Source organism: Carex rostrata, chromosome 34 (genome assembly GCF_964058835.1).
Source record: "Carex rostrata chromosome 34, lpCarRost1.2, whole genome shotgun sequence".
NCBI classification, from domain to species: domain Eukaryota; kingdom Viridiplantae; phylum Streptophyta; class Magnoliopsida; order Poales; family Cyperaceae; genus Carex; species Carex rostrata.
The window spans coordinates 4,589,770-4,603,032 of NC_135951.1; the positions used below are offsets into that span (position 1 = coordinate 4,589,770).

At 36.3% G+C, this 13,263-nt stretch overlaps 3 protein-coding genes across 3 annotated transcripts; all 3 read right to left on the reverse strand.

Annotated features, from left to right (window-relative positions):
- Positions 1-281: 281 nt before the first annotated feature.
- LOC144549127 (acyl-lipid (9-3)-desaturase-like) lies at positions 282-2,236 on the reverse strand. The gene is made up of 2 exons (XM_078297869.1): positions 1,118-2,236; positions 282-810 (listed from the first exon to the last, which is right to left on the reverse strand). Exons 1-2 carry the CDS (start codon positions 2,196-2,198, stop codon positions 491-493), a joined length of 1,401 nt encoding a protein of 466 aa, XP_078153995.1. The 5' UTR covers positions 2,199-2,236; the 3' UTR covers positions 282-490.
- Positions 2,237-4,896: 2,660 nt separating this feature from the next.
- LOC144548941 (rust resistance kinase Lr10-like) lies at positions 4,897-8,105 on the reverse strand. Its single transcript, XM_078297680.1, has 3 exons — positions 7,423-8,105; positions 6,765-6,964; positions 4,897-6,157 (listed from the first exon to the last, which is right to left on the reverse strand). The coding sequence occupies exons 1-3, from the start codon at positions 8,067-8,069 to the stop codon at positions 5,040-5,042; spliced, it is 1,965 nt and encodes a 654-aa protein (XP_078153806.1). The 5' UTR covers positions 8,070-8,105; the 3' UTR covers positions 4,897-5,039.
- A 900-nt stretch (positions 8,106-9,005) lies between these two features.
- LOC144549215 (rust resistance kinase Lr10-like) lies at positions 9,006-11,707 on the reverse strand. Its single transcript, XM_078297946.1, has 3 exons — positions 10,871-11,707; positions 10,333-10,356; positions 9,006-10,238 (listed from the first exon to the last, which is right to left on the reverse strand). Exons 1-3 carry the CDS (start codon positions 11,646-11,648, stop codon positions 9,151-9,153), a joined length of 1,890 nt encoding a protein of 629 aa, XP_078154072.1. The 5' UTR covers positions 11,649-11,707; the 3' UTR covers positions 9,006-9,150.
- Between the last annotated feature and the right edge of the window lie 1,556 nt (positions 11,708-13,263).

The window sequence follows — 13,263 nt, forward strand, 5'->3', positions numbered from 1 at the left end:
TTTTCTCAGGAGAATGAAACCTTCTTTGATCTTGACCAAATCAACATCATCTAAAATCTAACAAAAAAGATATATCATGAAATATATTAAGTTGGTATAATCAAATTGATCAGTTACATAACCTACTACTGTTACTGTGATATATTCAAATTGCCAACTTTTGAATTTCTCAACCTCCCAAGTCCAAACAACTTATTGGAGAAATATCAACACAATTGAAGCACCAGGAGATAGAGCAACATCATGCAAGTAGAGAGAGATACATACATATTACATCATAATTGAAGTGTAAATCATCAATGCTCAAGTTAGATTACCACATCACAACACAGAATATCTAATTCAGATACATAATACTTGCACATTAATAGCACCACCCATCACAAAACAGCCAAGCCAACACGAAAATTTCTCCACTCGAAATAAGTCAGGCTACAACCTCCAAATAACACCTCAATTTCTAATTCTCGAAAAATTTCACCTGAATATATCAACCGTGAGTGTTAACTGCCTCCCATACCAAGTTCCTCCCGTTGCCGGACCCCACCTTGCGGGCCTCAATGGCTGCGGCCCGTAACGAATTGACGGTTCTGACATTGGCCTCCCAAAAGGTGGCGATGTCGTACGGCAAATTGTGCTTCTTGCACAATTCCTTCACAAAAGGAGAGACTCTTCTCAGGTGGCAACGTGGCAGTCTAGGAAATAAATGGTGCTCTATTTGGAATTGTAAACCACCATGGAACCAGTCCATGTATGGTGAGCATGAGATGTTCAGCGAACCCATTGTTTGTTTCTCGAACCAGTCATTACCTGTCAAACAGAAATGATACAGATTTAGTGAACTGGTACAAGTTAGGATAAGGGCAATGTAACTGGTACTAATTTTACAAAGCCTTCTATCTGGTATCACACATTATATTACTTGGATCCACAACTCTTGTACCAGTAAAAAAAAACACACACACACAATACCTCCAGGTGCTCCTAAATAAACCTCTGATGAGAAATGGTATAGATTTAGTCAAAATTTCACAACTGGTAAAAGTATCTGGTATTGCACATTATATTACTTGGATCCACAACTCTTGTACCAGTAAAAAAAATACACACACAATACCTCCAGGTGCTCCTAAATAGACCACTGATGAGAAATGATTGAGACAAAACTGCACGTGCTGAATTCCAGTTACATTAAAGCTCGCTATGACAAAAGCAATCCTTTCGCCCCAATTGGGAAGGCAGGATACCAGCATCGGGTACCAGACCCAGAACAGCAAAACACCCAAGATCTCAATTCCCCTATCCGGTATATTCTTCTTTGTCAACAAAAGAATGATCGATTGCGCAAAAAGGTTAATTCTTGCAAAACCCATCACAGGGTAAAAGGTGATATGCTGGTAACTGATCAGAAATTTTGAAAAGGGATCAAATTTCATGGTTCTTTCATAGAAATATGACCTGATAGATGAGAAAAGGCGGGAGGAAACAGCGAAGAAAGGCATGTGTTGCAGATCGGGGTCATGATCAAGACTATTACAAGCAATGTGATGTGCATTATGGTTTCGTTTCCACCACGCAATGGATATACCGGCAAGGCAGTTACCGGTAAGAATCTGAACAATACGGTTCAGTCTAGGGTTTGGAATAACCTGGTAGTGCCCGGAATCATGACCAAGCCATCCCGATTGAATCCAACAGCAACCCATTACAAGTCCAGCCAAGAGATGCAGAAAGAAAGATTCTTCCTTAACAAAGATGACAAGAGAAACAGAAGTGAGAAGGAGAAGGAAGGTGGCGAGGATGGATACAGGAAAGACAAGGCCTTTCTTCTGAAAGAGTCCTTCAGAGGTGAATCTTCCGATAAGGTTCCGGTACGAAAGGGAAGTGGGGGAAACTTTGCGATCGGAGAGACGGCCAATGAGGTAAGGGGTGAGGTAGGAATGGACAGAGGAAGGGTGATAGGCAAGGAATGGATCGGTGGCATCACGGCCAGCAAAAGAAAGGAGAGGAAGGTCACCTCCAGGGTGGAGCGGGACCCATTTGGTGACATCGTAGACGAGACCGTGGATGGAGAGCCAGAGAGAGGTAGCGGTGTTGTGGAGGCGGAGTTCGTCGGAGGTGATGAGAGGCAATGCGGAGGAGAATGTGGTGGTTTCTCCCTTTTTCTCTCCCTCGTCGGCCAGAGAAGGAGGAGGCATTTTGATTTGATTTGCTTTGAGATCTCCTTTCTCTCTCTCTCTCTAATTTCGATCTCTCTGTGCAGTGTTGTAGTGAGAGGCATGGAGAAGAGATTGGGTCCAATGTCAATATTCGTGCGCACGAATATTGAAGAGAATCGGACGGCTCCTGAATGCGCATCGGACCCAAACGGTGCGGGGACATCTCTGGTAGTGTTGTAGTGAACAGATAGATGTTGTTTGTTTTGATGCGAGGACAGACAGGCATGGAGAAGGGGCCCTCCGATCCGTCCGATCTAAGAGAATAGTTTGGGTCAAATTTCGTGCGCACGAATATTGAAGTTCATCGGACGGCTGAAATGACACGTGCTGTCTGTGTGTGCTTAATTGGTTGGGAATCGGATCCAATGAATGAATCTTGGACTTATTAGAATGATACGGAGACTGGTTCTTACTTCTTAGCGTCTCCGTATACGGTGCCTGATCGGGGATGCAGCAGGGGCAGTATTATTTGTACTTTGAGATTTGTGTATAATGTATTCAACGATAGCTTCCGTTGCTATGTGAAATGATATATGCCTTGGTTTATTAACTTTTTTGCTTTTGTGAAAAAAAATGTGCTTAATGCATTAATTCGAAGCTTGTAGGTTTTCAATTTATTTGTAATGAAAAGCCATGTAGCAATGATATAATAATGACTAGATTTTTTTATTATTGCCAACGTAATAAATCTCACAACATATTTTCATGCACATCAACTATTGACAAAACATATAGAAGTTATAAATATAGATTACTGTAAAAACAACTTACTATCATAAATGAGGAGGGATCTACTTCCACTCTTTTTTTTTGACACCAGATTACACTCTACATTTTTAAAGTCTAAATAGTCGATTCAAACCATTCAACATGATGGATATATTCAAATGTGCTTGCAGATCAAATTTTACATTTTTTGACTATTTATGAAGATGGGTACAAAAATTCAATAGTCTAAAAATAATGATTTTGTAAAATACTTAATAAATAGTAAACATTAAAAAAAATATAAAACTAGATCTGCAAGTACATTTTAATATATCAATTATGTTGAACGGTTTGGATGGACTGTCTGAACTTTGAAAACTTTGAAAATGTAGAGTATAATTCGGTGTCACCAAAAAAGAGTGTAACTGGATCCCTCCTCTTCATAAATATAGATATTAAATATGAACTACTATTATAATTTTTCTCTCAACAAGTCTTTTCATGAGCTTAACTTCAAAACCTATTGGATTAACTTCAACCAACGAATCTAAATTGTTGAAATATCTATTCACGACTGACATGTTTATATTAAAATTTATAACTTATCTCGAATTAATTTAAGTAGTAAAAATTTATAATTTATGTAAAATCTATTCGAGGGATAAAAAAAATGTAAGTTAATTACAATGCATTTATTTGTTGTCATTGTTGAGTAGAACTAGGGTGTTCTTAAGTTCACCAAGCCTCTTGGTGAACTCAAGTAAAAAATCCATCAAATTGGCTTCAAATGATGAATCCGAACCGTTGCAATCTGTCTATCTTACGAGTGATGCATCTACATTTGAAATTTTTAAACATTCAAATTAATTTAGTATAAAATCAATCGGTCAAAATTAGAAGATTAATAAATTAATTTTAATGCATTCATTTTTTGAACATGTTTTGACCGCTTGACTTTATACTAAATTAATTCGAATGTTTAAAAATTTTCATGTAGACACATCACTCGTAAGGTAGGCGGGTTTCAACGGTTCAGATTCGTCATTTAAAGTCAATTTGGTGGGTTTTATACTTGAGTTCACCAAAGAGCTTGGTGAACTTAAGAACACCCTAGTTCTACTCGTCATTGTTTGTCTGCTTCATTTATACTAATTAATTAATTAATTTTAAAATTTGTATGTTAATGCAATATTTGTGTTTTAAACAGTTTACATTCATTGTTTTAAAAAATTAGGTTTTAAGGCATTGAATCGACCAAGTTTCTAAGAAATTAATTGGATAAATTTCTTAAATGAATTCCCAAATTTTTAGGGTTCTACAAATGCCCTCCACCAGGACGGGTTGTGAAGCTAATGTCTTTGATTGAACCCGATAAGCTATTTGAATCAGTGCATCACATCGACCCAATGGTATTACTCTTTTTAATGGCTTATTTAACGATTGAACACACAATTAGTACCATCTGTTCATCACCTCGAGCCGATGGTGTTAGTTGCTCAACACCGTCCGTCTATTTATTCAACCGTTGGCAAAGACAAGTCAACCTCATCGGTTTTCAACCGATGACATAGGTGTATACCATTATCGGGCCAATCACCATTGGTTCAAAAATTGTTGGCAAAGTGAGATTTGAACAGACAGTGATGTGTTTCTATGTAGTAGTGAATAGTGCCACCTGGCCCACATCTCAGCCCTTTGATCAAGGGTAGAGCATATCATCACGACCATTCAAATCTGATCGCGCAGATCAGAAAAAAGTCGAGAGTTCATACAGAACAATTATAGACAAGTCAGACGTGTTCTGTAGCCACTCCCCTGTGTTGTGCTCTCCGCTCTTCATATGGCAGGAGAAGAAAACTTATGCACATAATACCCTTCAATTTTAAGTATAGTTATATATCTACAATAGTACCTAATGAAGTTTGAATATTTTAGATTATAAGAAATCAATGTAATAAATACTCTAAATTATTTAAATCTCTGTCTTAAGTTGATAACAAAGAGCTGCTAAGGCAGCGTTATTTAATCTAGTTACATATAGTATAAATAGATACTTCACATACTTCACATACTTCACATACAACACATGCTTATTTATGTTTTTTTGTTTAATCAAAGCAAACTAATTTCCTCTAAAATTTCTGATAGCTCTATGTTACATGAATCAACTTGAGAGCATCTCACAGAGACCTGGTTTGGCGAGTCTGTCGTGAAAGGTCTCGGCGGCATCTCCAAGCTATCTGCTTCACACTGCAGCATCTCTATCACTCTGCTCATGGAGGGTCGGTTAGATGCCCTCGTTTGAATGCACCACAAGGCAACCTTATATAGAATTCTTTCTTTCTCTCCAAATTGTGCAACACTATTGTGCAAGTTATAATTAAGTGTCTCATCTGCAAGTTTCATCTGGTTGTAGATCCATGATGGATAATAGACTTGGCTCGAGCTCTCTGCATTATTATTGACATTTCTTCTTCGGCTTGCCAACTCCATGAGTAGCATCCCAAAACTATAAACATCTGCCTTGTATGATATCACACCAAAGGCCCTTGATATTAGCTCAGGGGCTATATATCCTATTGTCCCCCGTGCCGTGTTGAGTGTTACCAAGTTATATTCTCTAGAGTATAATTTGGCAAGTCCAAAGTCGGAAATTTTTGGGGTTAAGTCATGATCCAATAGGATATTGTGAGGCTTTATGTCGAAGTGCAAAATCTGCATTTGACACCCGCGATGAAGGTAATCTATACCACGCGCTATGCCTAGGGCTATCTCTCTTCTTTTCTCTACTGAAATAGAATTGTTACGGGAAGAGAAAATATACTTGTCAAGTGAGCCCTTTGACATATAAGGATATAAGAGTGCCCGCTTTGAGCCATCCGAGCAAAATCCAATAAGATGAACTATGTTTGCATGGTGAATTCTACCGATTGTTGCCACTTCGCTGATGAAATCATCGCCATCACCCAATGAATTGGTCAATATTTTGACAGCAACCTCACAACCACTAAAGAGTTTACCTTTGTAAACTGATCCAAAGCCACCTTGCCCAATCCTTTCTCTGAAGTGGTTTGTCATTATAGCGATCTCTATGAAATCATACCGTCTAACAGCAAGCATCTCATGTTTTCGCAAAAACTTTTCAACAGAGTTGATTGATAGAGAAACTTGCTTGTACTTGTGAAGAAGATACGAAAATATTGCTAGTGGAAGTAATGTAAGCCTTATTACTGCAAAAAAAAGAGTTTAAAGAAAGATCATGGATATGCGAATGAAATGGACTCGGAGAGAGTGATGATTGAAGTGGAACAACTATTTTTTGTTACAAGCTTGGAAATTGCAGTAGGAAAGCCAAAGCTCAGGTAGAAGGAGCACTAGCGCTCCTTGGATCTAATATTTTTGAAAGTATGATATTGAACTTCAAAATTAATTGAAAGTGGAGAGTATTAATGTTTTAATTAATTGTATTGAGTAATATACTTAAAATTGATCTAACCTGTCATTTGGACCTGGCTTGTTAGAGTATTAATGTGCTTTGGTCTAGATGGATTTTTTTTTCCTTTGGTTTGTTGATAGTGGAGAGGGTGAAAATTAAATGACTATAATTTTGGGACAAAAGCTTTTAATAATACCAACTTCCAAACACTGGACATAAATCACACAACACAGTTTCAAATTATAGAGAAGCCATAAAACCCTGCTGGTCCAATAAATCTTTATTTAATTTTGAAATTGAAAGTGGGGGTAATTATGGAGATTCCACTATCTTTTATAACCAGTAACTAGAACATAAAGGAGATTTACATGTGTGGGGTTTCATTTAGAAAGGTTGCTTACCTAATAAAACGAGAAGAATGTCCAAAAGAAGAAGCAATATGAGCATGGAACCAAACACCACACGCGAATTCATATACGGTTCATCCCTTTGCAAGTTATAAATGCAAGTCAAAAATTGTGTCTGAACGGAAAGAAGCTCAAGAAGCTTGTCGCCAGTAGTATAATGATCATAGTCTTTCATTATATCATCATAGTAGAATCTGCATTGACAACCAAAATAATTTGGAAGAGAGAAGGTTATATGCTGATTTATTTCTTATGTGATTGTTCAATTATGTTTATCAAGTTTACGGCAGCGAATATATAGATGTTAACAAACATTAAAAGAATAGAGAGTTTCTTCAGAAATATTGTTAAAATTAATCTGTTTGGTGCGATGGAGAACATTATATTAAATGGACAAGGCTCTCTAAGCTCGCAATCAATACCATGGACTGCCTTCTACCTTTGTTCTATTCACTCCTCCCTCCCCGAAACCATGAATCTACTAAAAATCAGTAGGTTTTCAGCAGGTGCACCGAATCCATCGAGTTTCTGGCCACGATCCGACTTTTTGAAGCACCAATTAGACCAAGTTTTATTCAGTGCAAAAATCTGCTAGCCATGTAAATCGGGTAGAAAGCTAAGAGAGCTGCAAAAGAGAGATATTTTTGTTTACCTTATGGTAAAACTCCAGCAATATTGTAAAGGAGAGCAATAATTCTCCAGCAATGAGTCGTTCGATCCCCAGCCTGTCACTAATCCCCGACTCAGCATCTGCATCATATCTTTACCATCAGTGTCATTCCAATGCGTTACCACCTCAGAATCGGCAACAGAGCTTGCTACACACCTACATGACTTGGGGGTGATACTCAGTGACAAATAAGAATCATTAGAATATATTGCATAAATTCTTGAACGAGGACCATCCATACAATGTATTGGCTTGTACATTGAGTCCTCTACTTCTTCCGTGCAATTGAAGAAGTAGATAATTTTAATGCCGTAGTACCAATCAAATAAATTATAATGCTTAGAAAGAATCTGTTGATCTGGTAAGCGGCAGCCCCCCACTGATAAGTCAGGATCAACAAGCCTAAGTGTCATGTTTTCTATGGACATATCTTTTACAAGATACTTGGTGGCCCCCATGTATAGGACGGTATCGTTGCCATCACACTGCAATTCAAAGGGCTTCCACTTGCAATTTCCAGGAAGATGATAAGGATAAGTGATGTTACCAAGCTCTCCACATGATGAAGAGCTGGAACCTCCTAAATTGTAAAAGAGGAAGAGAACAATGAGTAAGTTTAAGAATTTCATGCTTCTTATTTTTTGTTATTGGTTAGCACATAAACCAGTTGCTAGGAATAGCTGATGTATATGATGAGGAAGCATCAATGAAAATGAAGTCAAATAAGTATCAATCTAAGAATTTTCCTTTATATTGATGTTCGTATTATATGAGATTACAAAAGCTATTTTGAATGATCAAAGTCATTGAGTTGAACTTTCGCAAATGCTTGATGTGACCTTTAGTAAATATCTATAGCCTATTATTTGAATGGTCCAGGAGCCCTTTTGTAATACGAACAAAAACAAAAGCAAAGGAGGTCGTGTGATTTGAACTTTCGTAAATGCTTGATGTGACCTCTAGTAAATATCTATAGACTATTATTTGAATGGTCCAGGAGCCCTTTTATGTTTTCATTTTTAAAATAAGTTGTTAAATTTCCATTAACACATAAGAAAAAATGACCCAATTAGAAAGCGAAAAACTATTACATACAATAATAACTAACTAGATAGTACTAAGAACCAGCCTTTGATCTAGTGGCAAAGGGAAACATAACTGTGTAGGAGGTCGTGAGTTTGAAAGCTAGACCTCCATCTTTCTATTAAAAAAAAATTACTAGTACTAAAACCCAATGCTTAATCACTATAAAGATTATAAAACATATTAAAAACAAAAGCAAAGAAGCATCCAACAAACAAATTTTCAGTAAAAACTGGGATAAATTACAAATAAAAAGCACATGCATATTTTACCAATTTAGAGACCGTAGACGTTTAAGTCCTCCACAGTTGAATCTTCAAATAGTGGAACACCTTGAGTTTTAAGTTTTAACAATGACGGCAATTCTACAAATGACTGGATTTCGTTTAGTCAATTAATTTTTCAACCCCAATTTGTTTCGGAAGATGGAAACACAACATGACATACAAAAATAAATTAACTTAAACCATCAAAGTTTAACTAATTTCATCTTTCATCAAAAGAACTTTAAGTACAATGTTATTTATTTGTAGAAAATGCACAGTAACAGTAGGGGCAAAGATCCTTCCTTTTAAGAAAAAAAGATCTAAAAGAAGATAATACAGAGCATCACTGTATGACTACCACCTAGCTACTTTGGCCAGAAGTATCTATAGAATATGAAGAAGGCACTATAGGGTTTGGAGGCATTTCCAAATTTTGCAAGTTCTCCCCCAACATTTGAACAATTCTCGTCATGGAAGGTCGATCTTCTGGACTCCATTGGATGCACCATAATGCCACAATAGCCAGCTTTTTTGCAATTTCTTCATTGCCTCCCACATCAAGTACTAGATATAAGTCTTTTCCTTGAGCTAATTGTTCGTAAATCCACTCTGGGAAGTATAATACCTCCTCACTCTGAACCCCTGCCCCTCTTAAAGGGTCGGTGTTCTTTCTTCCGCTTATCATCTCCAAAATCAGAATACCAAAACTATAAACATCTGACTTGTAAGAGACTGTTCCAAAGTTTCTGGAGTACATTTCTGGAGCAAGATAACCCATTGTACCCCTAGCAGCACTTATGGTCAGGTAGCTTTGATCCTTGGGACAGAGCTTGGAGAGACCGAAATCGGAGATCTTCGGAACCAAATTATGGTCAAGCAAAATATTGTGGGGCTTGATATCAAAGTGAAGAATGCGTTGGTCACAGCCCTGGTGTAAGTATTCGATACCCTCCGCAATGCCCATAGCAACTACAAGCATCTCTTCCATGCTAAAATGGCGATTTCTCCATCTTGTGGAGAATATGTACTTATCTAGTGACCCATTCTCCATGAATTGATAAACAAGTGCTTGCTTCTCTCCTTCAGAGCAATACCCCAAAAGGCGAACAATATGTACATGGTGAATTCTTCCAATGGTGGTTACTTCATTTACAAATTGTTCTCCCCCACAAGCAGTTCTATGTAGCATCTTAACGGCTACTGGAATTCCGTTAGGCAACTCCCCTTTATAGACTGTCCCAAATGCCCCAACACCTATTCTTTTCTTGAACCTATTCGTCATCTTTTTGAGATTTTTGTACGTGTATCGGGTTGAATCCATCACCCTGTAGTTTCTCAGGAAGTGTTCGATTTTCTGACGAATACTTTTCTTTTTCCTAGACTGGTGATGTACATAGAGGAAAGCAAAGACTACCAAAAGAATGAGGGATGTTGCCCCCACGGTTAAACCTAATGAAAAAAGAAGAAGAAAAGATTAGGATCTTAAGCTAAATAGAATGTAATGAAATCTGATCCTTGAGCAGGAGATATTGAGTAATCATACCAGCTTTCAGCACCATCTGTGATTCTGAAAAAAGAAAAGGCAAAAGTTTTATATGTCATATTCAGAGAAGCTAATTTTCATTATTTTAATTTGTAAACTAATTTTCAAATTAAATGACGAAATTAGTTAGACATGTAGCTAGCAGGCATATTATTATTATTAAAAATAAAAAACCAAAGTAAAATTCGGATTTTCCTCAAACTGTTTGCTTGAAGTTAAATAGTACGTACGGACCAGAATGCACAGTATGGACAATTTAAGACTTAATATCAAAACAAGAGACCAGGAGCTAGGGTCACACATTCAGAAATAGTTTGTGTCATTTAATTTGCACTTCAAAATATATAAATGGTCCAGACTCCATATATAATTATATTATATATAACAAATAGGATATGCAAACTGTCATAGCCAAATGGTTTGATATTCTTAAATTAAAGCTAGATATATATATATATATATATATATATATATATAAAGAATCAAAGGCAAAATTTTCATCCAAATTATTAGAAGAAAGGTCAACTTGTAAGGTCACCTTGACAGAATGATCTTTTTGTTTCGAGGTTGAATTCACAGCGATGCCACCATTTCTTTTCACACATGCTGCAGTTGATCAAATCGTCCTTCCAATACAGAGCAACGACTGGTCTTGCTGCAAAGTCTCTAATCACTTGTTGGAATTCAGAGGGCGAAATATCGCCCCTATAATCTAAAGGTGGTACTTTGGGTCCGGTAAGCAAGGTGCTGTTTTTAGTCTTGGTGCAGGTTGAAGGAATAAAAGCAATATCTTCATAAGGCCAGGCCACATAGATGAAGTGGCCTACAGATACAGACTCGAGGCAAGACATAGGACCGGCTAAAAAATTATAATCTGAGACAGAGGTGAGCATGTCTGAGCAATCAAGCCAAATGAGATCTACCGGAATAGGAGGAATGAAGAGAGAGTCGTTTACATTGGGTTCAGAAAATTGGAACCATGGACAATGAGGGTTCCAAGAGTATCTTGTTATGCCCATCATCGTCTTTTTGTAATCTATTAAGGTGACATTGTAGTTGTCAGAAGAGGGGAGTGTTAAGATAGTGTTGTTGCCAAAGCAAGAGAGGATGAGGGTGTCATAGCCACAGTGCGGTGCATGGGTGTCGAGGCGGAATGGGAACCTTACACTGGGTCCGTGCTTGCTGCATTTTGATGGGTGACAATTATCTTTCAAATATGTTTGTTTTCCATGCACCAGAACCAGAACGGTAGTAGTACTGTAATAGGAGACTAAGAATACTGTGATTGCCAGTATATTCAGTGTGAGTTGAGCCATGTCAATGTGAGGGGAGAAAACCAAATAGAGAATGGAGGGAAATTAAAGTGAATCTTGACGAGGTATGTGTTTATTTCATAAAAATTTTATTTACATGCTATCTTAAATTACTTGTTAAGAATTTTCTTTTTTTCATATATAACTTATAATCACCTTTTATTCTGTTAAGATTACTCTTGCCTTCACATACATCTCTCTCACAGTCACAGTCACAGTCACAGTGGGTTCCAGTCTAAGTCTTAATTATAATGAAGACTAAGTGATCATCTAATTAAATGCGATGACGATGACTCGATTGGGAAAAGGGAAGGAGAAATAAGATATTAGTACTTGCAAAACAAGATATTAAAGCCGCAATGTCCCCATCTAGTTGGATTACAGGGATGGGATGCTTGGAACATAAGATATTAGTACTTGCAAAATAAGATATTAATACTTCCATGCGTAACTTGATATAATTATCCCATTTTTCAGTTCCCAATCGTCTCTGTGTCAACCTTTTTCTAATGAGGTAGTAGGAATCCCATATCCTTGCATCAACTTTTTCCAATCGTTCCCGCGCCAATCATTATTTAACAAAAATAGTTGATCTCATAGGTATAAATACTTTAATGCATAGGTATAAATACTTACAATATTTGATATTAATACTTTCAAATATAATCCAGTTTCATATATAAAAAAATACTTGCAAGTGTAGGTATAAAAAAAAATAAAAAATAAAGAAAAAATAATAGATAAAGATACAATCTAAGATTCGATTCAATCAATTTTTGAGTTTCATTTGAAAAAAAGAGTGAATAAATTGAAAAAATATAAATATAGAACTCTCGATTATTTAATAATCAATGTATAGAACTTTAGACTGTTGAAAATTAATAATTAATTAATTAAATTATTTCTGACTAAATTAAACTAAAAAAAATTAATAAATGGAAAAGAACTAATAATTATAGTAGAGAAATGGATAAAAATGAAAATTACATTTTAGTCTCAAAAAGAGGGGATATGGTGAAAATGGTAGACGTTGCGGACTTGCATTGAATTGAGCCTTGGTATGAAAACTTGCTAAGTGTTAACTTCCAAATTCAGAGAAACTCTGGAATTAAAAATGGGCAATCTTGAGCCAAATCTTCTTTTTAAGAAAAAGAAATATATAAAATATTTCTTATTTTAGATAAGAAATAATATATTTTTCTTATCTAATATTAAAGATAGGTGCAGAGACTCCATGGAAACTTTTCTAACGAATATAATTTATTATGTTGCAATACTAAAATTTCTCTATCGAAATAAGAAAAATGATAGCTGTACTTACACAATGATGTATAAATACTTGCCTGACGACGAGCCTGAAAGTACATCCTCATGGATCTCATTTGAAAAAAAAATTACGTAGAAGTCATTCGTGATTTTAGATTCGCAAAATTCTCACAGATTATCAAAAATATGGACGAGATTGAACAGAGAAAAAAAAACCACCTCTAAAAACGTGTATGCCCTATGCAGTTTGAGTGGTCCCCACATGTTTTTATGGTGCGGGTACGTATTGGGAGATTTGATTGGGGAGACAATTATTTATGTGAAAATTGTTCATCTTATAGATATAAATATT

Bases quoted from the DNA above. Each gene is read 5' to 3' on its own strand.
- LOC144548941 (XM_078297680.1), bottom strand. From the start codon at position 8,069: ATGAAATTCTTAAACTTACTCATTGTTCTCTTCCTCTTTTACAATTTA. The intron at 6,965-7,422 runs GTAAACAAAAAT...TTGTCAATGCAG, and splicing joins TGCTGGAGTTTTACCATAAG to ATTCTACTATGATGATATAA. The intron at 6,158-6,764 runs GTAAGCAACCTT...TTTTTTTTGCAG, and splicing joins CATTCTTCTCGTTTTATTAG to TAATAAGGCTTACATTACTT.
- LOC144549215 (XM_078297946.1), bottom strand. From the start codon at position 11,648: ATGGCTCAACTCACACTGAATATACTGGCAATCACAGTATTCTTAGTC. The intron at 10,357-10,870 runs GTGACCTTACAA...TTCTTTTTTCAG, and splicing joins AAAAAGATCATTCTGTCAAG to AATCACAGATGGTGCTGAAA. The intron at 10,239-10,332 runs GTATGATTACTC...TTTTTTCATTAG, and splicing joins ACAGATGGTGCTGAAAGCTG to GTTTAACCGTGGGGGCAACA.
- LOC144549127 (XM_078297869.1), bottom strand. From the start codon at position 2,198: ATGCCTCCTCCTTCTCTGGCCGACGAGGGAGAGAAAAAGGGAGAAACC. The intron at 811-1,117 runs GTATTGTGTGTG...TCTGTTTGACAG, and splicing joins CTATTTAGGAGCACCTGGAG to GTAATGACTGGTTCGAGAAA.